Genomic DNA, 24,489 nt, shown 5'->3' on the forward strand with positions numbered 1-24,489 from the left:
TTAAAAACACTAATTGCAATCCTCTACATTCTTTTCTTCTTCTTAGTAAACAGTTCTCTTTAGGTATTGAACTATTTCACATTGTCTGAAGGTGATATAATCTCGGACATTTCTTTAGGAAATAACCTTGATCATTTAAAGATGCCATGAAGTTTTCAAAGTCAGATATTTTCATATTTAATTCATTAGCAACCTGCTGGAGTTGATGAAGCTCAAAAATGTTGTTATAAGTTCTTTCTGCAACACAATGGATGGCAGAAATAAACTTCTTTGCTTATGACCTTTTGCTCATTTCAGAACCATGCTGAGAATGCTCAAAATCCAATTTCCCAAATTCAGGTCATTTCTATGCACTGCTGAGGTCAGTGGCTCGATTTCTGCGAGCGAATAAACTGTGTAGGGACAAGAAAGGAGCCTCCCCTGATTGTCAACAGGCATTCAGGCATCCCTCAGGTAAAGATAACACGTCCCAAAAAAATTCCTTTCCCAGAGGAAGCCAGCCACCTCAGTGATCCCTGGCTAACATGTGCCATGTGCTTAAAAAAAAGGGGGAAAAAAAGCTAATTTCTCTCTACCTCCACCCTGTAATTTTCCTCCCTCTTCTGTACATTTACCATCTCTCCTAACTTGATATCCCTAGGGTGTCATTTATCCCACAGAAAAACTCCTCCTCTTGGCTAATAATGATCAAGAATGGGGTTTATTTGGGTATTGGTTGTGAAAGCAGTGCACCAATTGTAATACATGTACATCCACTGCTGCCTTCCATGGCTTCTCAGACTCTGAGTAACTTTCAGTGTATTGGGCATTCAGCTCATTTCTGTCTGTGTCTAGCACCACCTCTACCTTGTATTTTCTCCATAGTGTAGCGATGGGAGGCGCCATTTGGGTTATTCCAATCTCTAGCTCTATGGTCTCTGAGTTGAAAGAAAAACTTCTGAGGATCTGCCTCCCTAGTGACGTTCCCCAGCATTTTTCAACTCAGCCTCAGCTATGGTCGATTAATTTTTATCTCCAGAGCTTTAGAGTTGAATTATATTATTCCCTGGATATCCTTTTCTTATTTTGGATTTTGGTTCTCTTTCCGTTCCTTTCAGGTAAAGGTTGTTTCTTTTATCTTGATTTTTCTTGGATCTATGATTGTTGCTTGCAGCTAGGGAGGGCTCTCCATTGATATGGATTGGAGCTGGGGGGTTGCCCTTTCCGACGCCTCCCACCATCCCCTTTCCTCTCAGGTACCGGGCTGGTAACTCTGGGGGGTGCTGCAGGGGTTTGCTTTCACCCCAAAGGTTGCAGCTGGACTCCATTGCCGCGCTAGCCTCTAGGAGCCTAGACACAGCTGCATTTTACTCAGGAGTTTTTTCGGCGTCAATCAGCTGTGGGGCATGTTTGTTGCTTGCAGCTGGGGGCTGTTTTCAAGTTTCTCGGCCACGCCAGCTTCTTGCAGCTTGGGCTTGAGCCGTTTTATTGTTTCCTGGATTTTTGTCCCAGGAAAGAACTACCACCTCTACCTTGTATTTTTCCTCCCTCTTCCATAAATTTACCAGTATGGGAAAAGGAAGCCGTCTGTGAACTCAGGATGCAGCGGGCTGCTGCTTGCAGAAGTGAAGAGCAATGGAATACATAATGAACCTTCATCGATGCTAGCAATTGTAAATCAAATTCTACTGAGCTTATTTGCTTAGCAACTGGGAAAGGACCCTTAAATGTTGAGTCTATTTCTCAGTCTTGTGGAAGTCAGATATTTGGTAAAAAAAACCACATCAAATCCTCTTCTGCATATCTTTCATCTCCTCTCCTCCTGCATATCTTTTCATAATGTGAAAATACTATTCTACAACTTGCTTTATACTCTACCTATGTAGGAGAATAGAGATCAATTAATAAACCTATTCCATTTAATGTTTAATATTTAGTATTCTACTGAATAAGTCACTAAACATTTCAAAGCAGAATATAAAAATGTAAGAAAAGTTTAATTTATTAAGAGTTTCTCTTAATAAGTTGTTCTCTGTTGTTTAGCTCTGGCTTAAGAATAATTATGTAACATTTGGGGAAATATATGCAGCCCAACAATCCAGCACTGGAAGCCAAAATAGAGAAAACCTCTACAGCCACCATGTATTTGCCTTTGGTGCTCAGGTAGGATGGAACAAAAGAGAGCCACACACTGCAGAAGATCAGCATGCTAAACGTAACACATTTGGCTTCATTGAAACTACTGGGAAGTTTCCTTGAGAAAAAAGCTACTGTGAAACTGGCAGCCGCAAGAAAGCCCATATAGCCAAGAACACAGTAGAACATGGTAGCTGAACCTTCATTGCACTGCATTATCATCTCCTCAGTTTCTGAATGGCTATCAACATCAGGGAAAGGGGGATATGCAAAGAGCCACACCATACAGATGCCTGCTTGAATCAGGGAACAAGAAAGAACAATGGAGGTGGTCAGGCCTTTTCCCACCCATTTCCTCATCCTGGATCCTGGCTTGGTGGCCATGAAAGCCAGAACTACAGTGATGGTTTTTCCCAACACAGAAGACACAGCCACTGAGAAAATGATGCCAAAGCTAATTTGCCGTAGGAGACATATTATACGATTTGGTGCAACAAGGAATTGCAGTGAGCAAAGAAAGCAGAGAAGGAGGGAGACAAGTAGAATGTAGGTGAGGTTTCTATTGTTGGCCTTGACAATGGGAGTATGGTGATACTTCAAAAACGTTGAGAGCACCAATATTGTGCAAAAAGAAAAAAAGAGAGCCAGAATAAGTAGACTTCTCCCCATTGGTTCTTCATAGGATAAGAAAGATATTCTCTTTGGAATACATGAATCTTGGTCATTGCTTGGATATTGGTCTTCTGGACATTCAGAACAATCATCCATATCTGTAAGAATTTTTTTAAAAAAATATTTTTATTCTTGTATTATAATATCACTATACTTCTTATTTGTATGTGATTTTTAGTGTCTTTCTTCATCATCTGTGGCTGCATTCATGGCACCAATATTTTCACTTTGTACTCTCTTATTGCTATTTTTCAACATTTGGGATTCTGGGTAATAATTGAAAATTAAGAGGCTGGTAATGGGGGAGGGAGCTAAATTTTTTATTTGGTATAAAATATAATTTATAGAATTATATTTTATAATTAACTCTCTTAATATGACTTTAAGAGAGTCATATTAAGACTTTAACTCTCTTAATATGACTTTAAGGTACAAGTACAATTATACAAGAATTAAGGTATTTGTTGTCACATTTAAATCCATTTAAACCTTGAGATCAGGTTATCTAGGGACTGTCTCTCCCTGGTTACACCCACCCAACCCACCAGAGCAGGGAGGCAGAAAATATTGTATCTCTCCTCTCCTAAGGAGGTACATATGGTCGGACCCAGAAGCAGGGCCTTCTGGCTCCCTCACTTTGGAACAACTTTCCATAAGGTCCCACTTTCACATGCTTTCACAAGGTGCTGAATATCTGGTTTTGCCAATATGTTTGGAGAACCCAGAATGGGATGGAATTCATCAAGTTGTTTGATTGATTGCTGTCACCAAGAGGTGATGGGATTATTGTTTTTATTATTATATATTGGGGTTTTTTATTTTTTGTAAGCCATGCAGAGTCACTGAGAGTGAGTGTGTGGCCCTATAAATATTCTCAATAAAATAAATAAGCAAATATTTTTTTTCTGAAAGAAAGATGAGAGACTGGTTTGTCATTAAATTACTGAAAAGAAAAGTATCTCAAGTTTTTACAGTCCCTTAAAGCAAATGTTGTAAAACATGTTGTAAGTTGATGTGCTCTGTTTTATCGGTTCACATAGTGAGAAAGCTGAGATGCTCAAATAAGGTAATACAATCCAAAGAAATTAAACTTCCATTAATAAAAGTTTCTCTTTTAAAGAGAAAGTTGAGGGCAAATTCTGCTAATAAATACAGGTAATCTTTGACTTACAACTATTTATTTAGTGACCATTCAAAGTTATAATGGCCCTGGAAAAGTGACATATGACCAATTTTCACGCATACGACTGTAGCAACATCCCCATGGACACATGATAAAAATTTGGATGCTTGGCAACTGATTCATATTTATGACTCTTGCAATTTTCCATGGTCATGCAACCTTCTAACAAGCAAAGTCAATTTGCAAGCCAGATTCACTTAGTAACTGAACAGTGATTCAGTCAAGAAAGGTCATAAAATGGAACAAAACTCATTTAACAACTGTCTCATTTAGCAACAGACATGTAGAGGTCAACTGTGGCCCTAAGTCGGGGCTATCCAAAAAAGGATATAACCCAATTTCCATACTTACATTACTTACATATTTACTTATTTACATACTTACATACAATCTGAAGGAAATCAACAACTGGCAGATTACCTGAATGTGTTTTACTGCAGGTTTGAAAGGAAACTACAGCCACCTATTTCCACAATCCCCATCTCAGACACACCAACAACAGCAAGCGTCCTACAGCTGACCCCCATCCCATTGGGTTCAAAACCCCTAGTGATCACAGAAAAGGAAGTGCAAGATTTATTTCACAGACAAAAGCCAGGAAAAGCTCCAGGCCCAGACAAGATAACTCCTTCTTGCTTAAAAGTCTATGCTGACCAATTGGCCCCCATCTTCACCCATATCTTCAATAAATCACTAGAGATGTGCTATGCTCCTTCTTGCTTCAAATGCTCTACTATAATCCCAGTGCCAAAGAAGCCTACCATCAAGGAACTGAATTACTACAGACCAGTTGCTCTAACATCTGTAGTCATGAAAACCTTTGAAAAGCTAGTGCTGTCCCACTTGAAAACCATCACAGATCCACTGTTAGGCCCCTTGCAATTTGCATACTGAGCAAATAGATCAACAGATGATGCTGTTAATATGGCTCTGCACTACATCCTACAACATCTTGAATCTCCAAAGACCTACGCAAGGGTCCTCTATGAAGACTTTAGTTCAGCATTTAATACCATCATTCCAGACACTCTTCTAACTAAACTAAACCAGATAATAGGTACCTAAACAGACTTGTAAGGAGCTGCTGATAAGCTTCCTAACAAATAGGAAGCAGCAGGTGAAGCTAAGCAGAATCACATCAGATACCTGTACAATTAGCACAGGGTCCCCCCAAGGCTGTGTGCTCTCCCCACTTCTCTTCTCTCTTTATACCAATGACTGAATCTCTAACAATCCATCTGTTAAACTACTAAATTTCACAGATGACACAACAGTGATAGGTCTCTTTTGAGACAATGATGAATCTATATACAGATGGAAGGTTGAACAGCTAGCCTCATGGTGGGACCAGAACAATCTAATAAATAATCTAATAAAAATCTAATAAATAAAAATCTAATAAATAAATAAATCTGGAACTGAATACACTCAAAACTGTAGAAATGGTGGCGGACTTTAGGAGAAACCCTTCCGTACTTCCACCTCTCACAATATTAGACAACACAATATCAACAGTAAAGGTAAAGGTTCTCCTCACACATACGTGCTAGTCGTTCCCGACTCTAGGGGGCGGTGCTCATCTCCATTACAAAGCCGAAGAGCCAATGATCTTCAAGTATCAACAGTAGAGACCTTCAAATTTCTAGGTTCTACCATATCGCAAGTTCTAAAATGGACAGCTAACATCAAAAACGTCATCAAAAAAGCACAGCAAAGAATGTTCTTTCTGCGCCAACTCAGAAAGCTCAAACTACCCAAGGAGCTGCAGATCCAGTTCTACAGAGGAATTATTGAGTCTGTCATATGCACCTCTATAAGTCTCTGGTTTGGTTCTGCAACCCAACTAGAAAGGACACAGACTTCAGAGGATAATTAGAACTGCAGAAAAAACAATTGCTACCAATGTGCCTTCCATTGAGGAACTGTATACTGCAAGAGGCAAAAAGAGGCTGTGAAAATATTTACAGACCCCTACATCCTGGACATAAACTGTTTCAACTCCTACCCTCAAAACGACGCTATAGAGCACTGCACAACAGAACAACTAGACACAAGAACAGTTTTTTCCCAAACTCCATCACTCTGCTAAACAAATAATTCCCTCAAAACTGTCAAACAATTTACTAAGTCTGCACTACTATTAATCTTCTCATTGTTCCAATCTACTACTATTAATCTTCTCATTGTTCCAATCACCCATCTCCTTCAACTAATAACTGTATGACTATAACTTTGTTGCTTATATCCTTACAATTTATATTGATATAATATTTAATATAATATAATATTAAGATTGCTTATTTGTACCTTATGACTATCATTAAATGTTGTACCATATGATTCTTGATGAAGGTATCTTTTCTTTTATGTACACTGAGAGCATATGCACCAAGACAAATTCCTTGTGTGTCCAATCATACTTGACCAATAAAAAATTCTATTCTATTCTATTCTATTCTATTCTATTCTATTCTTATTTATTAATGGATCTGCTTGGGATATCCTGCAGAATTATGGTATTTTATTTCATAATGTCTCTTACCAATCAAGCTTGACATCTTTCCTTTAGCACATGGAAGACAATCATAGCAGCAAAATTGTTTTCCCTCCTGCTTTCTCCTGAAATTACCAGCGAGGCATCTCTTCGTACATAGAGAAATAGGTAATGTCTGGCCCAGAAATAGCGGAAAATATATCTATTAGCATTTTTACAAATTAGCATACAGAAAAAAGTTACGTATTTAAAAAAATCATATGGCTTTTGTTTTTACAATTAAGAAGTAGCCAGTGTACCAAGTAATTGATATATCTGAAATTCATAAGCAGTAGAAAGCAACTTTTAAATAAGTTCAAATCTCTCTGCAATGTGGAGTCATTGGTACTCTTGGAGCTTGGTTGTATTTTTACAGTTGTTTTCATACTCAATTAGGTAATAACTCACAATTCAAAACATATATTATAATTAAATTAAAAAACATTTTAAAACAATGAAAATACTAAAAAGCATTAAAACAATAAAAAAACTGCCTAATTCATCGAAGCTAGATATCTGTCTCATTAACAATTTAGTCAGGAAGTGGTGCTCTCGGCCCAGGCTCAAGAGCATAACCAGTTTTTTAGAGTTTTATGAAAGGCTTGGGGCATTGTAATATTCAAAGAGAGGATGTTCCACAGAGGAGGGGCTACTGCTCAAAAAGTTAATCTTCTAATTCCTGCCAGCCGACATTCTTTGGCTGATGGAATGTAGAGCATGCCCATCCTATTTCAGCTGGCTGGGCAATAGAAAAGACTATAGAAAAAAGGCACTCAATCAGATACCCATTCCAAAGCCATGTAGGGCTTTATAGGTAACCACTAGAACCATAAATTGCACCTGGGAGCACAATGGCAACCAGTGGAGTTGACTCTGAGGAGTGAGGAATGGTGTTATGTCTGCCATATATCTGACACCAATTACTTCCCGTGCAGCGGCATTCTGCATCAGTTGACCAAATGTTTTTCAAGGACAGCTCCTCATAGAATGTGTTACAGTAGTCTAATCTAGAGGTTACAAGGGCATGAGCTACTGTGATCAGGGCCTCCCAGTCCAGGTATGGATGCAACTGGTGCAACACCTAAAAGTGTGCAAAGCCCGTCCTGACCACTGCTGCCTCCTATTCCCTTCTTGACATTGCTTACTATTTTATCCAGAATTGTGCAACTGCAAAAACACAAAAAGAGTAGGTTTATGTTTCATTTATACAGGTGACCCGTGACTTGTTCACGCTGATGTTCACATGATCCTGGGATGCTGCCACCATCATAATTATATCTCAGTTTCCAGCCATCCAAATTTTGATGATATTATTGTGGGGAAAGTTTCAATGGTCACAAATATGAAGACCTATCACAAATTACATTTTTCACTACCACTATAACTTTGAATAGTCACTAAATGAATAGCTGTAAATCAAGGACCACCTGTACATTAAATAACATCCAGGTGTAATTACCTGCTTTTGGAACCTACTTGGTTGAAAGTTCTGTGCCAGGCGATGGCTTCATCATGAATGATGAGCTTTTGGTCCTCTGAAATCCAGGGACTCAGTTTCCCAACTTTCACTCGACGGAAGGACTGGTTGGGGAATGTGACCCAATTTATAACATCAAATCCAACTATCAGTTCCCTCTGCTGATCAAACAAAATCTCATCTCCCACAGTGTTATTAAATGAAATGCTTTTTAGAAACCGGTGGAGCTGAATATCAAATAATACACAAAAATTGGTCAGAATGTCATTAATGAGTAAACTTTCCTAATATGGAACAGCATCTCATTAAGAAACTTCCAATATTCTGACTTCCGGTGGTTTCGTTTTCCCCGAGAAGGACGCCTGGAATGGCGTCCCGAACTGAGATTCTGTAAAAGCTGGTGAAACAGCGGGAGAACGACTGTTAGCCAGCTTCAAAGCTTTTCTCTGGGTGAAAGAGAATTAGCCAGAGCGGCTGGATAGCAGAAGATTGCCCCAGGGGCTCTGCTTTCTTATGCAGAGTCTCGGACGGCTGCCTGCATAACCCAGCCCCCTCCAGACTCGGCTCGATCCTGTTAATTAAGCAGGACAAGAGGAAAACGCCCACCTCTGCTCAATTGATTCCGTTTTGAATAACTTAAAGCAGACGGGACAAATACAAGTGATCGATTACTGGGGAAGCAAGAAGAGAGCTGACTTCTACTCCTTTTTAAAAGGGAAAACTTTTTCACTTGAACTTAGTGAAGGAAGAAATGGCGTCTGAAAGGAAGTGGATTGGAGGCTGCTTGTGAGAGAAAGCGAAGTTGTCTTTGTGGATTTTAGCTGAATAGAGGCTTACCAGAGGAGGCAAGGTGAAAGTTTTTATTTTACAACTTTAATTGGAGACTTTTTGAGACTTTGAGATTTTATAATTCTAATTAGAGACTTTACTTAAATTAAAATGGCTTCTAAGCCACCAAAAGCTCCCATGACGAGAAGGGGGTCTGAAACTAATTTAGAAGATATATTAAAGGAACAGAACAGAGTTTCTGAAGAGCGATTTAAAGAAATTATGAATAATATTCATGGTGTGAAGGATCAACTTAGGGAAGAAATTAAAGAGACTAATAAAAAAATTAGAGAAGTTTTATTGATGGTTTTCAAGGTTTGGCAAAAATTTGGAAGTAATGGAGGATAAAGTGGAAGTAATTAGTCAAGCAAATCAGTATTTGGATAATAAAGTTGGAGAGCTTCAAAATAAAGTGGATAAAAATGAGGATCATGTGGTGGTATTGCAATATAGAGCGTTGGAGAAGGCTTTGAGAATTAGGGGTCTTCAAGACCGGAAGGAAGAAGATCTTAAAAAAGTTATATCAGAAGCCTTAGCTGAAATGTTAGGTATGGACGCTCGAAGTTGATTTTCAAATTGATAAGGCATATAGGGTTAATTCTTGGGTAGCGAGGCAGAAAAAGCTCCCAAGAGATATTGTAATTTATTTTTTAACTTCTACAATAAGAAATCAGATTTTGCAAGCTACATACCAAAAGAAATTGCAAATAGCAGAACAGGAGGTGTTGGTTTTGAAAGAGATCCCTGCTAAAATGTTAAAGGATAGAAGGATTTTAGGTTTTTTACACAAGAGCTTAAGAAGCATCAGATTCAATATAGATGGGAGGTTCCAATTGGTTTAACAGTATTTTTTCAAGGCAGGAGATATCGAATTGATACTGAATTGAAAGCAAAAGATTTTCTTTTTAATGTATTGAAAGTGGATGTAGAAACAGTGGATAAAAGTCTTCAAGAGAAACAGAGTGGGGAAGCTGAAACTGCACCTGTGATATCAGTACCTCAAGAACAATCTCAAGAACAAAGAGTGACAAGGGAGCTATTAGGCGAAGGAGATGGAGGAACGACTTCAAAGACAAGAATGGATTCTACTACTGAAGCTGTGGGAGGAGCCAAGTCAAGAGTGAGGGTCTTCAGCTAATTGCTCAGAAGCTTCAAGAGGCCAGAGATGGCAAATAAATTTTTGACATGGAATGTTAATGGTTTAAATTCAGCACAGAAAAGAAGAAAAATATTCCATTATTTGAAACAATTTAAAAATGATGTGATATGTTTGCAAGAGACACATATAAAATTATCAGATCAGAAATATTTGATTAATTCGAAATTAGGTAAACATTTTGTTTCTTCTGCTCGAATAAGAAAAATGGTATAGTTATATATTTGAAGAAAAATATATCAAGTAAATTAATTGAAACGGACATTCAAGGAAGATATATTGCTATTGAATTGATTTTAGAAGGAAAAAGACACTTGTGATTGGCATATATGCACCTAATCAACAACAAGAAAAATTTTATAAACTGTTACATGAAAAATTGACTTTTGGGACTATAAAACATTTATTATATTAGGGATTGGAATGGTGTAATGGACATTAGAAAAGATAAAAGAACTCTTTCTAAGAAAATTCCTATGCATGCAAAATTGCCTAAATCTTTTTGATTTGATGGAAGATTTTGAGTTGAAAGATATATGGAGAAGGCAGAATTTTGATGATAGAGATTATACTTATTTTTCGGATAGGCATCAATCTTTTTCACGTATTGATTTTATATTAATTACCAATGACTTGCTTTCTAGGGTTAGGAAAACAAAGATATTTCCAAGGTGTTTAACTGATCATAGTCCGGTATGGATGGAGTTGCAATATGAAGGTGGAAGAAGATCATGGAGAATAAATGAAAATTTGTTTAGATATGAGGATAATGTAAATCAATGTAAAAAACAAATGAAATAATTTTTTGATTATAATTTGGGAAAGGAACTTGATAGAAATGGTGTGGGACGCGAGCAAGGCCTTTATGAGAGGAAATTTGATATATATTAATAGTAGACAGAGGAGAAAACTACAAAAACAGCGTAGGGATTTAGAAGAGGAAATTCAGAGGAAACAACAATTATTGGTATATAATCCACATGATTTAAAAACTACTGAGGCGATAAAGATATTACAGAGTCAATTTAATATGTTAATGGCAGATCAGGTGGCAACCAATATACAATATGCTAAACATAATACTTTTTGTAATGCCAATAAATCAGGAGGTGGTTGGCTTATATGTTAAGGAAAAGACAGAAAGCACGTACTATTGAAGGAATTGAATACAAGGGTAAAGTGCGATTTCAACAGGATAAAATTAAAAAAGCTTTCTTGGAATATTATACAAATTTATATGCCAGAGATACAATATTGAATATGGATATTGATAAATATTTGAAAGAATATAAGGTTAAAGGTTTAACTAATGAACAAAGGGAAGAGTTGAATCGGCCTATAACTTCTGAGGAAATTATTTGGGTAATAAAGCAATTAAAAATAGGAAATCCCGGGCACAGATGGACTTACAGCAATATATTATAAAAGTTACAGGATGAGATAGTTGGTCCACTTATGGAGTTATTTAATCAGATATTGATGGGAGGAGGAGTCCCACCATCATGGAGGACTACTTTTATTTCATTGATACCAAAAGAGGATCAGGATTGTACTAAGCCTGGGAATTATAGACCAATTTCACTCTTGAATAATGATTATAAGATTTTTGCAAAAATAATGGCAAATAGGTTAATGGAAATTGTACAACAAAGGATCCACACTGACCAGTCTGGTTTTATAAAAGGGAGACAAATGAGGAATAACGTTAGGCAGATAGTGAATTTATTGGAATATTTGGAAAAGAAAAATCAGATTCCGGCAGCGTTTATATTCTTGGATGCAGAGAAAGCTTTTGATCGTTTGCATTGGGAATTTTATTTAAATTAACAGACAAAATGCAATTTGGAAATGGTTTTATACGAATACTTAGGGCAATTTATGGAGAGCAAACAGCTCAGATAATAATTAATGGTAGTTTGACAGATAGTTTTAAAATTGCGAAAGGAACAAGGCAGGGGTGTCCTTTATCACCTTTATTGTTTATTTTATCTTTGGAACCTTTATTGGATAAGATAAGAGAGTTAAGGGAGATAGAGGGTATTAGAATTAGAAGATATGAATATAAAGTCAGAGCATTTGCAGATGATTTGGTTGTTATGTTGACTCAGCCTATAAATTCAGTGTATATTTGTTGGAAGTAATTAATCAATATGGAAGGGTCTCAGGGTTTAAAGTGAATCAAAATAAAACAAAAGTGTTAACCAAAAATATGATTAAGAACCAGAAAGAAAAACTAGAGGAAATAACAGGATTTGAAATTGTAAAAAAGGTTAAATATTTAGGAGTCTTTCTTACTTCATCAAATGGAAATTGTATAAGAATAATTATGATGTGTTATGGAAAAAATTCAGAAGGAAATGAATACTTGGAAAAATTACAATTATCTTTGTTAGGAGAATAGCAGCTATAAAATGAATGTTTTGCCTAAATTCTTGTTCTTGTTTCAGATGATACCAATAATTAAGAAAGATAAAAATTTGGATGAATGGCAGATTGGAATTAATAAATTTATATGGGAAGGGAAAAAAGCGAGAGTCAAAATGAAAATAATGCAAGATACACGGGAAAGAGGAGGATTAAAAATGCCTAATTTAAAATTGTATTATGAAGCAGTTGTTCTTTCGGTAATAAGTGATTGGTTTAATTTGACGGAGGAAAGGATTTTGAATATAGAAGGTTATGATTTATTATATGGTTGGCATGCATATTTATTGTATGATAAGAAAGTAGATAAAGCTTTTAAGAATCATGTGTTGAGAATTTCTCTTCTGCGTGTCTGGAAAAAATATTATTATAAGTTAAATTACAAAATTCCTATATGGGCATGTCCTAGGCACGCAGTAGAGAATATAAATATAGAACAGGAACAAGAAATGATTACTTATAAAGATCTTTTATACAATGAGAGGAAATTTACAACTAAAATCTTTGGATACATTAAAAGAAGAAGGGAGGAATTATACTTGGTTTCAATATGGACAGTTAAAGGCTAGATGGAAAGAAGATCAGAAAATTGGTATCATTCAAAATGAAGAAAATTTGGTTAAACAAATTAGAAATCAAACTCAGGGGCATATAAAGAGATTGTATACTGTGTTGATAGAAATAGATTCTGAAAGAGATTTAATAAAGGATTGTATGATAAAATGGGCACAGAATACTCAAGAACCAATAATGTTGGTAACATGCGAAAAATATGGGTTAGAAATGTTAAATTTACATAGCGCAGAATTTAAGGAAAATTTTTATAAGATGTTTTATAGATGGCATTTAGATCCTAAGAAATTATCATGTATGTATCCAGATATGCAAGCGAAATGTTGGAGATGTAATTGTGATGATGCTACATATTTTCATGTATGGTGGACTTGTAAGAAAATTAAGTCTTTCTGGATAAGAATCTGGTGGATTATGCAGAATGTTCTGAAGAAGAAGATAAAGTTCCTACAATTTTTCCTTTTGGGAATAACAACGGACTGTACAGTGATTGAGACTAAGTTGATTTTGAACTTAATAACAGCAGCACGACTGTTGATTGGACAATATTGGAAGAAAAAAGAATTACCCACAATAGAAGAATGGATATTGAAAGTTTCCAATTTGGCTGAGATGGCTAAAATCTCAGCCTTCTTGAAAGACAGTACTCAAGAAAAATATTTAAATGAATGGAAGAACTGGATTGATTATATTCAAAATAGATATCAGATTAAGAAATTTCGGATTGCTTTTGAATGAAGGATGTTATTTTGATTTTAATGGAAGAAGTCAGGTTATGTGAGAGAAAGATTATAATTGTGTTAGATTTTAAAAATTTAATGTATGACTGTTTTGTTTAAGGAACTATACCTTGTGTTTGCTCCGTGAAGTCCGGGGGAGGGGTTTAGGAGGGAGGGGGGAAAAATTTAATTGTTGTAAAACTATTTTAATAAAAAAAAATAAAAAAAAAAAAAGAAACTTCCAATATTCTGATAGTTACATCTTTCCCTGAATACATTGCATTTTTTTTAAAGATTCTATTGTCTTCTAAAAATGGTCCCAAGATAGTCTATCACTTTTTATTTAATGTAAAAAGGAGAATGAAACATTTCCTGTCCTCCAATAAAAATCTAATTAGAATTAAAAATCTGGAATAATTTTTGAAAGAATGGATGGTTTCGCTTGAGTGAGCTCCAAGAAGCTTCACAGAAGATGAGAAGAAGCTTGAGGAAACTTGATGGCTATCAAGAATAGTTCTTAATCTTCATGACTGCTACTTCCTATTAGTATAAAGGATGAGAGCTCAAGTCCATACCTGCCATGGATGTTGAATCTGAAGATTTAGTTTTCCTCTGCACAGATTTCTTTCCTGTTTTTGTTCAATCTGCAAAGCATGTAAAGCATGAGCTACAACATAAACTGCATTGTATATATTGTAACTGTGTCCTGTCATGCTCATTTCAAAAAAGGCACCCGGGACATCCTCCAATTTCTCCCTCAGAGTACAAATGTCACCATCTTTGTCATTCTCCAAGGATCTGGGAAAGGAACAGTCAAATGCATGTACCCACACATCTTTGATAAAGCCATCTTCTTTTGATGAGAAATGGTCCCTTGTCTGAACAAAGTGTTGAAATCCAGGAATTTCTTTGGAGTGAACTGAAAAGGACAGGGAACCATGAATATCTTGAATATCCCAGTTTCTTTGGTAAAACACTGACACAAGATCCATCTGAGAGGCCATGATCCATACCTTACCTTTAGGCTCTAAGGAGACTAGTTCCATTTTAGGAAGCTGCAGTAGTAACCTCAAATGTAGAAGTGTTCTTTCATAGACAATCACTGCTTTGGCTTTGCTGTTCATTGAAAGATAATATGTTTCTGCTAGCCATTCTAGATCTTCAGAAAAACTGCTGATATAAATCGGTCTTATCGTTTTTAGGAAGGCAATACAAATGCCATGAAGAGAAAACATTGAAAATGTCATTCTCACAAATCTTCCATCATCATCTTCTTTTACAAGAATTCCAACCCAGGTCCATCCAAAGTGCAAAAGCAGATGACACAAACCTTTGTATTCATAACTTTCATTAGGGACCATTTGATAGAAGGAAAATGATTCACTTTGATCTGGCATTGCTGGATGTGACCCATATATTATCTACATAAATTAAAAGAATAATTATTAGAAATTTAGAGAATGGAAGGAAATTACTGATTTTTTTCCATGAAAATAAATAAACGATGGACTAGACTTCCTAAAATTTAAATTTAAATTTTAAAAGGTTATCATTGTATACAAAAATTAAGATTGCATTTTGTATTATATCCAAATGGACATTTTTAGCCTGTTTTTTTGTAATAAAAAATTCTTTGAATGCTACATTTTTAGGTAAAATCCTTTAAGTTGAAGGGGAAAAATGAGAGAAATATCATCATATGTTATTGTGTAAGAAATAAGGTTTTTTTTTCCTTAGCTTCTCTTTAAGAAAAATAAATTGTATTATATCTGTGACAAGTATATGTGATTTATGAACTTTTTTTATTGAACTTGCATGCTGTGAATAGTTACCACTTTAAAATAAATATCCTTATATCACTTTATATTTTATGATTGCACCGCTGGATTCCTTAATTTCATTTTTAAAAATCTTTTATTTACTTATATGCTTTATTAATTTTATTAAAGGATAAATTTATAATGTTTCCAAGTTACAGAAATGCAAAAAGATCAAATATGGCATAATATAATCTCATGACTCATCACACCTCCTACCTGTGGGACTTTGTAGATTTTCAAGATATCTCCCATGAAAAGAGAGGTTTCAGAATAAAGAGCTCCAATGACTGCGACCAGGTTGTTCTGGAAGCCACATTTATAATTCGGGATCAGTCTCTTCAGTGGTGAAAAAAGTTTCATTGTGGCATGATAAGTCCATGTTCCATCATAGCTGTCAAAAATATTGAAGCCCAAGGTGATGTTGGGCAAGATCTGAGGGTTTTCATTGATCTCTTTTACAGCAAATATTAAAGCTAAAATATGCTGATAAAACTTAGTCTGGACCCTGAAATGAAAAAGCATTGTAAGAGATATTCTGTATCTAACAAAAAGTATTGCAGCAAATGTAACATCCATCAAACCATTTGGTTCTTAAAAGCAACATTTGATCTATCATGCCAATGGAATAAACTTTATCACAAAATCACAATGTCACTCAACTAGTCACTCAACTAGTGAGTGACATTTTGGACTGACACTAAATCAATTCACATTTCTCAAAATATTGCTTGTTTCTAAGTCTGATTCATATTTTCTGGTTCATGCCATTTTTGGGTTCTACACTGCTTGTTGGTTTCTTTTGGTTTTGTAATTCTAGTAGCTGAAGAGAAAGACATACATTTTGAAGTCCCATAGCCTTTCTTAGGAAAGAGATCTCTATGATTAATAACATTTTCTGCCTCATCTTGTATTTTGAGGTCAGCAAAGTGAAATTGTTAAAGGCTGGCTGCAAGACTATTGAAAAGACTTTGAAAGGTGGAGACATAATTAAATATTTGCCATCTCAGGGAACCAGATAATATCATTAATCTATGTTTGTATATATGCAGGGGTATGCCGCTGTATTGTTATTGAGATATACATGATTTTAAGAACCTATATTAATTTGACAGGATTAATAATTTAGGTTATTAAAAATACACTTTAATTTATAACAAAAATATAAATATTTTACTGTCTAAGATGCCTTTCAACATCACTTTTTATCATTGTAGATAATAAATTAGTAAATGTACACGCACTGTGTGGATGGTATATAATTTAAATTAAAAACAGGGTATTAATATAAAAACCATTATTATAACTAACCATATTTTCAAGTTTCAGCACATCTTAAATCTTCCCTGTGGAAAAACAGGTTGGTTTGAATTATTTTTCCATGATAAAAATTTCTGGCCATTTCCTTAAATATTGCTATTTCTATACCAAATCCAATCAGTTAGTTAAGTGAGGAAGACTTCAATTAGCGAATTTGTGGTTTAATCTCTTTCTTAAATCAGCTAATTTAATTCTCTCCAGAAATCCAGTGAAAATGAATAAGAATAAAAACAAAAATCACCATCTCTTTAATGATAACCTGGAAAATTTACTTATTTCACCCCATAACTAATTCTATCGCTTTGTGAGTTTATTATTCCAGAATAAAAACTGGAATACTAAACTTTATTATATAAAAATCTTACATGGGTTCTCTTATAAAAGAATGGTGGGGATCTTCAGAAAATGTAGCTGGATCTGGAGGCATGAAGACAAGAGACGTAATAGCACCCATGGTGAGGTCACCGGACTGGAAATAATTGTGAAGAATAGGGAGAGGATCATTAACTTTGCAATTTTTCATAGCAGACTTGTAAACCACATCAGTCAAGAATAGAAGCATAACAATCAAGATCATTATGCCAAACATATGTCCACAATAGAATTGTTGGATAAAGTTTAGAATCTTCAAGGTTACATAAGAAGAGTCACCTACTCTTCACAATGCTTAATTTCTTCTGAAACTCAGAAAGCAAGTCCTAATTACCAGGAACTATTCTGATAGCATTTCACTATAACTAGACTAGCTCCAGTTGGAAACAGCCAGAGATTTTTTGTACTGCTCACAAACAGTAAATTTTGTTCTTGCTATTGCATAAATATTCAATATCTGGGCTTTAAGTGCAACCAGAATTCGGAATTAATAATAGTGCTGCCAATTATATATGCTGCTAATTATATATGGAGAAAAAATGGCAATAATTAATTTTTTATTTCTCTATAGTATTGTGGAAAAAAAAGTTTTCTCATGTGTAAATAGTTACTATTCCAATCTGCTGATAAATGTCATTTTCAAATGAACCAACTTCAAAGAAATCAATTTATGAATGAAAGAACATTTTTTAAGGGAAAGAGAGTGTTTTCCTTCTTTTTAGCACATATATTTAGTATTGAGTCACAATGTCCAAAGATGTCTTTGTCTCCAATTGGGGTGCAATTCCAGAACGAAGTTAATGCATGTGGAAGTTCAGGACCCTTCAATGTGCACATGTGCTTAAAATCAATTCTAATTTTTTAAGATGCTTGACAAGTAGTCATTGTGTAACAGTTACAAGCTTTACAATGTTTCTAGATGAATGGAAACAAGATAGATCTTGTTTGATTACCTCTATACTAAGCTCATGCTGTTTTCAGAAACCCACTATTCTAAAATAATTGGCAACCAGTAATAAAAGATACAAATTAGCCCCCCAAAAAGGACCATGTTACTGATATGACTCATGGATCCATTCTTTTAAGCAAATCTGTTTGCTTAAAGCTACCATAGCTTTTCTAGCAACATTATGACTCGGCCAAACATCATTGTCAGGCTCTCTGGATGAAATCCAGCAGAAACTACTTAGTTCAACCTGGCATATTTAGAGCAACTTTACATACTAAAAAGAAGTCACATGATTTCCCTAAATCAACACGAAAGTACATTTCCTTTTTATAATGATTGCTATTTAAGGCTAGTTTTTCTCCATTTTATGTCTGCATTCTGAGGGTGTTACAGTGGTTGGTTGCCCCCATTCAGACTAGTTCTACTGAACCGGTAATAAAACTGACAGGAGGCTCCCCCAACCAACCTGGATGTCATAATAGGTGATCTACACATGCAGAGAAGCTTCTGCACATGTGCAGAAGCTCAACGCATGCACAATCCCATTGCGAACCGGTAATAAAGTTAAGTAGAACCCACCCCTGGTGTGTTACCTTGCTCTGTCAGTATATATAACAAAGTAGATGATACCATCAAGAGAGTAAAAGAATTGAAATAGAAATAGGCTAGCCCCACAGCAAGAAAAATTGATGGCAGATTGACCAAAACAGTCATGGAATGGCTCTCAATTGATAAAAAGTGTCCACAAAAGAGATCTAAAACAAGATGGATCGAAGACATCAGCAAGTATTGCAAGCTCAATTGGCAAAAGAGAGCTCAGGACTATATTGGTTGGGAAATGTGGAAGAGGCCTTCATCCTGCAGTGGAGTGGCAATGGCTAAAATGATGATTTCATATATATTTATAAAAACGATTTGATAATTTTCCAATAATACATGATATGTCAACATTTGTCTTTTCTTTTCCATGATACGTTTCTTGAGCTGATATCCATAAAATTGTTTACAGACACAACCTTATATCTATTCTGTATTCTCAATAGGGCATATCTACTAAAATGCTCTTTAAAATCCACGTTAATTTTAAATTCATCACACCCTAACTATCATGGCATCCAAATTTCAGGTCATGACCTTCTAATTGTAAAAATCTCTAGTTTCTCATCAACACTCTTTCACCCAGACCAAACAACAAGCAGCAAAATACAATTTCAAATCCAATAAAAGCCAATCTATATCTTCCAGTTTCATCTTATTAAACTTGATATTTATCTTATGCTTTTTTTCCCCTTGCTATATAAAGTTAGAGATATCTTTTTGCCATTATTTGAATGATACATCAATTGTATCATTTATAAAACAGATACTGTCTGAAACGAAAACATAATTCTTAGCACAATATTCATAAAGATTCTTTGTCAGAGTTTGTTGCAGAAATTAAATCCAGAAAGCACACACAGGCAGACTGATGCAGTTATATTATTTACATAACTTCTTTATATATATAATAATACATGAAGTAAATTTACAATACCGATAGCAGATATCTTCCATCAGAGCAGTTACAAGCAAAACACAAGGAGAGTACAGTAGTCAGACAAGTTTACAGCTTCAGAGTTTAGAGCTTAATACAGAGCCATGTCAGGCTCCTGGATGAAATCCAGCAGAAACTACTTAGTTCAACCTGGCATATTTAGAGCAACTTTACATACTAAAAAGAAGTCACATGATTTCCCTAAATCAACACGAAAGTACATTTCCTTTTTATAATGATTGCTATTTAAGGCTAGTTTTTCTCCATTTTATGTCTGCATTCTGAGGGTGTTACAGTGGTTGGTTGCCCCCATTCAGACTAGTTCTACTGAACCGGTAATAAAACTGACAGGAGGCTCCCCCAACCAACCTGGATGTCATAATAGGTGATCTACACATGCAGAGAAGCTTCTGCACATGTGCAGAAGCTCAACGCATGCACAATCCCATTGCGAACCGGTAATAAAGTTAAGTAGAACCCACCCCTGGTGTGTTACCTTGCTCTGTCAGTATATATAACAAAGTAGATGATACCATCAAGAGAGTAAAAGAATTGAAATAGAAATAGGCTAGCCCCACAGCAAGAAAAATTGATGGCAGATTGACCAAAACAGTCATGGAATGGCTCTCAATTGATAAAAAGTGTCCACAAAAGAGATCTAAAACAAGATGGATCGAAGACATCAGCAAGTATTGCAAGCTCAATTGGCAAAAGAGAGCTCAGGACTATATTGGTTGGGAAATGTGGAAGAGGCCTTCATCCTGCAGTGGAGTGGCAATGGCTAAAATGATGATTTCATATATATTTATAAAAACGATTTGATAATTTTCCAATAATACATGATATGTCAACATTTGTCTTTTCTTTTCCATGATACGTTTCTTGAGCTGATATCCATAAAAGTGTTTACAGACACAACCTTATATCTATTCTGTATTCTCAATAGGGCATATCTACTAAAATGCTCTTTAAAATCCACGTTAATTTTAAATTCATCACACCTTAACTATCATGGCATCCAAATTTCAGGTCATGACCTTCTAATTGTAAAAATCTCTAGTTTCTCATCAACACTCTTTCACCCAGACCAAACAACGAGCAGCAAAATACAATTTCAAATCCAATAAAAGCCAATCTATATCTTCCAGTTTCATCTTATTAAACTTGATATTTATCTTATGCTTTTTTTCCCCTTGCTATATAAAGTTAGAGATATCTTTTTGCCATTATATGAATGATACATCAATTGTATCATTTATAAAACAGATACTGTCTGAAACGAAAACATAATTCTTAGCACAATATTCATAAAGATTCTTTGTCAGAGTTTGTTGCAGAAATTAAATCCTGAAAGCACACACAGGCAGACTGATGCAGTTATATTATTTACATAACTTCTTTATATATATAATAATACATGAAGTAAATTTACAATACCGATAGCAGATATCTTCCATCAGAGCAGTTACAAGCAAAACACAAGGAGAGTACAGTAGTCAGACAAGTTTACAGCTTCAGAGTTTAGAGCTTAATACAGAGCCATGTCCAGGCTCCTTCCAGTTCCAGTTTCAATTCAGCAGTCAGTTCCCATTGTCTGACATAGTTGCTATGCCTATTCATTGGTTGACCTTGTTACCATGTCTCCATTCAGTGCCCTTTGGCTGATCTATTCCAGTATATTCATACTCTGACATTCTTCCAAATAATGATAATTTTAATTTCTTCCATCTTAATTTGTCCTTTTTAAATTCATACCAGGTCAGGAAATTCAAACCCAATAACCTAATTCTACTTTACTGTAAAGCTATATTAGTAGAATCTTGGAAGTCTGAAAGTAAAATTCTCCTGTTGACACTTTTACAACTCAATAACTTAGGGACAGTCCCTTCCACCCTCTATGCATCTGTGGTCTACCTTAGCTCTTATCTAACCATTCCCTAGGCAACAACTCTTTGTCTGGTCTCCCAATGACTTACCTACTTACCTACATCACCCTTCCTCTCAGATTCATCTGCCTCTCTCAAGTTCTCAGGGAAAACTGGTTGTGGGCTGTGAGATTGAAATGTAGTTGTGTCATTCCCATCTTCTGTCAGTAACTCCCAAAATGGCACAAGGCATCCCGTAACTCAGCTGTGGCTAAAGACGTGGTTGTCACTCCTTCATTGTGAATCTGAATGTCTCCCTCACCCCCAGTCCCCAAAACCTACATGTGTGATGTGGAGGTACCTTGGTTATTTCCAAGCCCACTGTTTGGTTTCTTCCATCTCCCCCAATTTGATATTCCTAGGGTGTTATCTATCCCATAGAAAAACTCCTCCTTCTCATCTTGGCCAGCGCTTAAGTCCTGGAAGGTTAGTAGTTACCAAGAATGGGGTTTATTTGGGTATTGGTTGTGAAAGCAGTGCACCAATTGTAGTATACGTACAGTGGCAACATCCACTGCTGCCTCCCATGGCTTCTCAGATTCTAGGTAACTTGACAGTGTCCCAAGTATTCAGATCATTTTTTTTAAAAAAATGTTCTTTTAATAGCATAATATTTAAAACATGAATTTTGTTCATTCACAGAAGACTAAATAAATGCAAGTGTAGTTTGACTTAAAATATACACCATATTCATAAATAATAGTGTTAACAAAATTACTCAAATAAGGTAAACCTTTAACAAGAATGGTTGGAAACATTACTATATATAGCGTTCAAAAATATTATAATTAATAAATGAGTTGTTTCATGTAAACACATAGATAAATAATGCCTCTTTACTTTCCTTATCCAGTATTTGAGATATTTCCTTTGCATTACATACCATCCAGCTTAGTTATCAGATTCTCAAAAGAATCTTTTTCAGGGATGTCAAGGGGAGGAGTAGGGAAGTCATCTTCCTCTGCCTTTATTACATTTACATTAATCTTGTTTCAGATTGTTTTAGCCAATGCCTAAATTCTACAAACTCTCAAAATGGTAAGAATTCAACTGAATTAAAAACACACCGGAGTTGCAATCCTCTACATTCTTTTCTTCTTCTTAGTAAACAGTTCTCTTTAGGTATTGAACTATTTCACATTGTCTGAAGGTGATATAATCTCGGACATTTCTTTAGGAAATAACCTTGATCATTTAAAGATGCCATGAAGTTTTCAAAGTCAGATATTTTCATATTTAATTCATTAGCAACCTGCTGGAGTTGATGAAGCTCAAAAATGTTGTTATAAGTTCTTTCTGCAACACAATGGATGGCAGAAATAAACTTCTTTGCTTATGACTTTTTGCTCATTTCAGAACCATGCTGAGAATGCTCAAAATCCAATTTCCCAAATTCAGGTCATTTCTATGCACTGCTGAGTCAGTGGCTCGATTTCTGTGAGCGAATAAACTGTGTAGGGACAAGAAAGGAGCCTCCCCTGATTGTCTACAGGCATTCAGGCATCCCTCAGGTAAAGATAACACGTCCCAAAAAAATTCCTTTCCCAGAGGAAGCCAGCCACCTCAGTGATCCCTGGCTAACATGTGCCATGTGCTTAAAAAAAGGGGAGGAAAAAAGCTAATTTCTCTCTATGTCTAGCACCACCTCCACCTTGTACTTTTCCTCCCTCTTCTGTACATTTACCATCTCTCCTAACTTGATATCCCTAGGGTGCCATTTATCCCATAGAAAAACTCCTCCTGATCATCTTGGCTAATAATGATCAAGAATGGGGTTTATTTGGGTATTGGTTGTGAAAGCAGTGCACCAATTGTAATACATGTACATCCACTGCTGCCTACCATGGCTTCTCAGACTCTGAGTAACTTTCAGTGTATTGGGCATTCAGCTCATTTCTGTCTGTGTCTAGCACCACCTCCATCTTGTATTTTCTCCATAGTGTGGCAATGGGAGGCGCCATTTGGGTTATTCCAGTCTCTAGCTCTATGGTCTCTGAGTTGAAAGAAAAACTTCTGAGGATCCGCCTCCCTGGTGACGTTCCCCAGCATTTTTCAACTCAGCCTCAGCTATGGTCGATTAATTTTTATCTCCAGAGCTTTAGAGTTGAATTATATTATTCCCTGTATATCCTTTTCTTATTTTGGATTTTGGTTCTCTTTCCGTTCCTTTCAGGTAAAGGTTGTTTCTTTTATCTTGATTTTTCTTGGATCTATGATTGTTGCTTGCAGCTAGGGAGGGCTCTCCATCGATATGGATTGGAGCTGGGGGGTTGCCCTTTCCGACGCCTCCCACCATCCCCTTTCCTCTGAGATACCGGGCTGGTAACTCTGGGGGCGCTGCAGGTGTTTGCTTTCACCCCAAAGGTTGCAGCTGGACTCCATTGCCGCGCTAGCCTCTAGGAGCCTTGGCGCAGCTGCATTTTACTCAGGAGTTTTTTCAGCGCCAATCAGCTATGGAGCATGTTTGTTGCTTGCAGCTGGGGGCTGTTTTCAAGTTTCTCGGCCACGCCAGCCTGTTGCAGCTTGTGCTTGAGCCGTTTTATTGTTTCCTGGATTTTTGTCCCAGGAAAGAACTACCACCTCTACCTTGTATTTTTCCTCCCTCTTCCATAAATTTACCAGTATGGGAAAAGGAAGCCATCTGTGAACTCAGGATGCAGGGGGCTGCTGCTTGCAGAAGTGAAGAGCAATGGAATACATAATGAACCTTCATCGATGCTAGCAATTGTAAATCTAATTCTACTGAGCTTATTTGCTTAGCAACTGGAAAAGGACCCTTAAATTTTGAGTCTATTTCTCAGTCTTGTGGAAGTCAGATATTTGGTAAAAAAAAACCACATCAAATCCTCTTCTGCATATCTTTCATCTCCTCTCCTCCTGCATATCTTTTCA

General features: G+C 36.0%; 1 protein-coding gene across 1 annotated transcript; it reads right to left on the reverse strand.

The window, feature by feature from the left end:
• Window positions 1–1,983: 1,983 nt before the first annotated feature.
• Window positions 1,984–23,558, reverse strand: LOC131198116 (vomeronasal type-2 receptor 26-like). Its single transcript, XM_058182624.1, has 6 exons — window positions 23,440–23,558; window positions 15,717–16,005; window positions 14,256–15,101; window positions 7,980–8,207; window positions 6,513–6,639; window positions 1,984–2,885 (listed from the first exon to the last, which is right to left on the reverse strand). The coding sequence occupies exons 1-6, from the start codon at window positions 23,556–23,558 to the stop codon at window positions 1,984–1,986; spliced, it is 2,511 nt and encodes an 836-aa protein (XP_058038607.1).
• Between the last annotated feature and the right edge of the window lie 931 nt (window positions 23,559–24,489).

The sequence above is a fragment of the Ahaetulla prasina genome, chromosome 4, assembly GCF_028640845.1.
Source record: "Ahaetulla prasina isolate Xishuangbanna chromosome 4, ASM2864084v1, whole genome shotgun sequence".
NCBI lineage: Eukaryota > Metazoa > Chordata > Lepidosauria > Squamata > Colubridae > Ahaetulla > Ahaetulla prasina.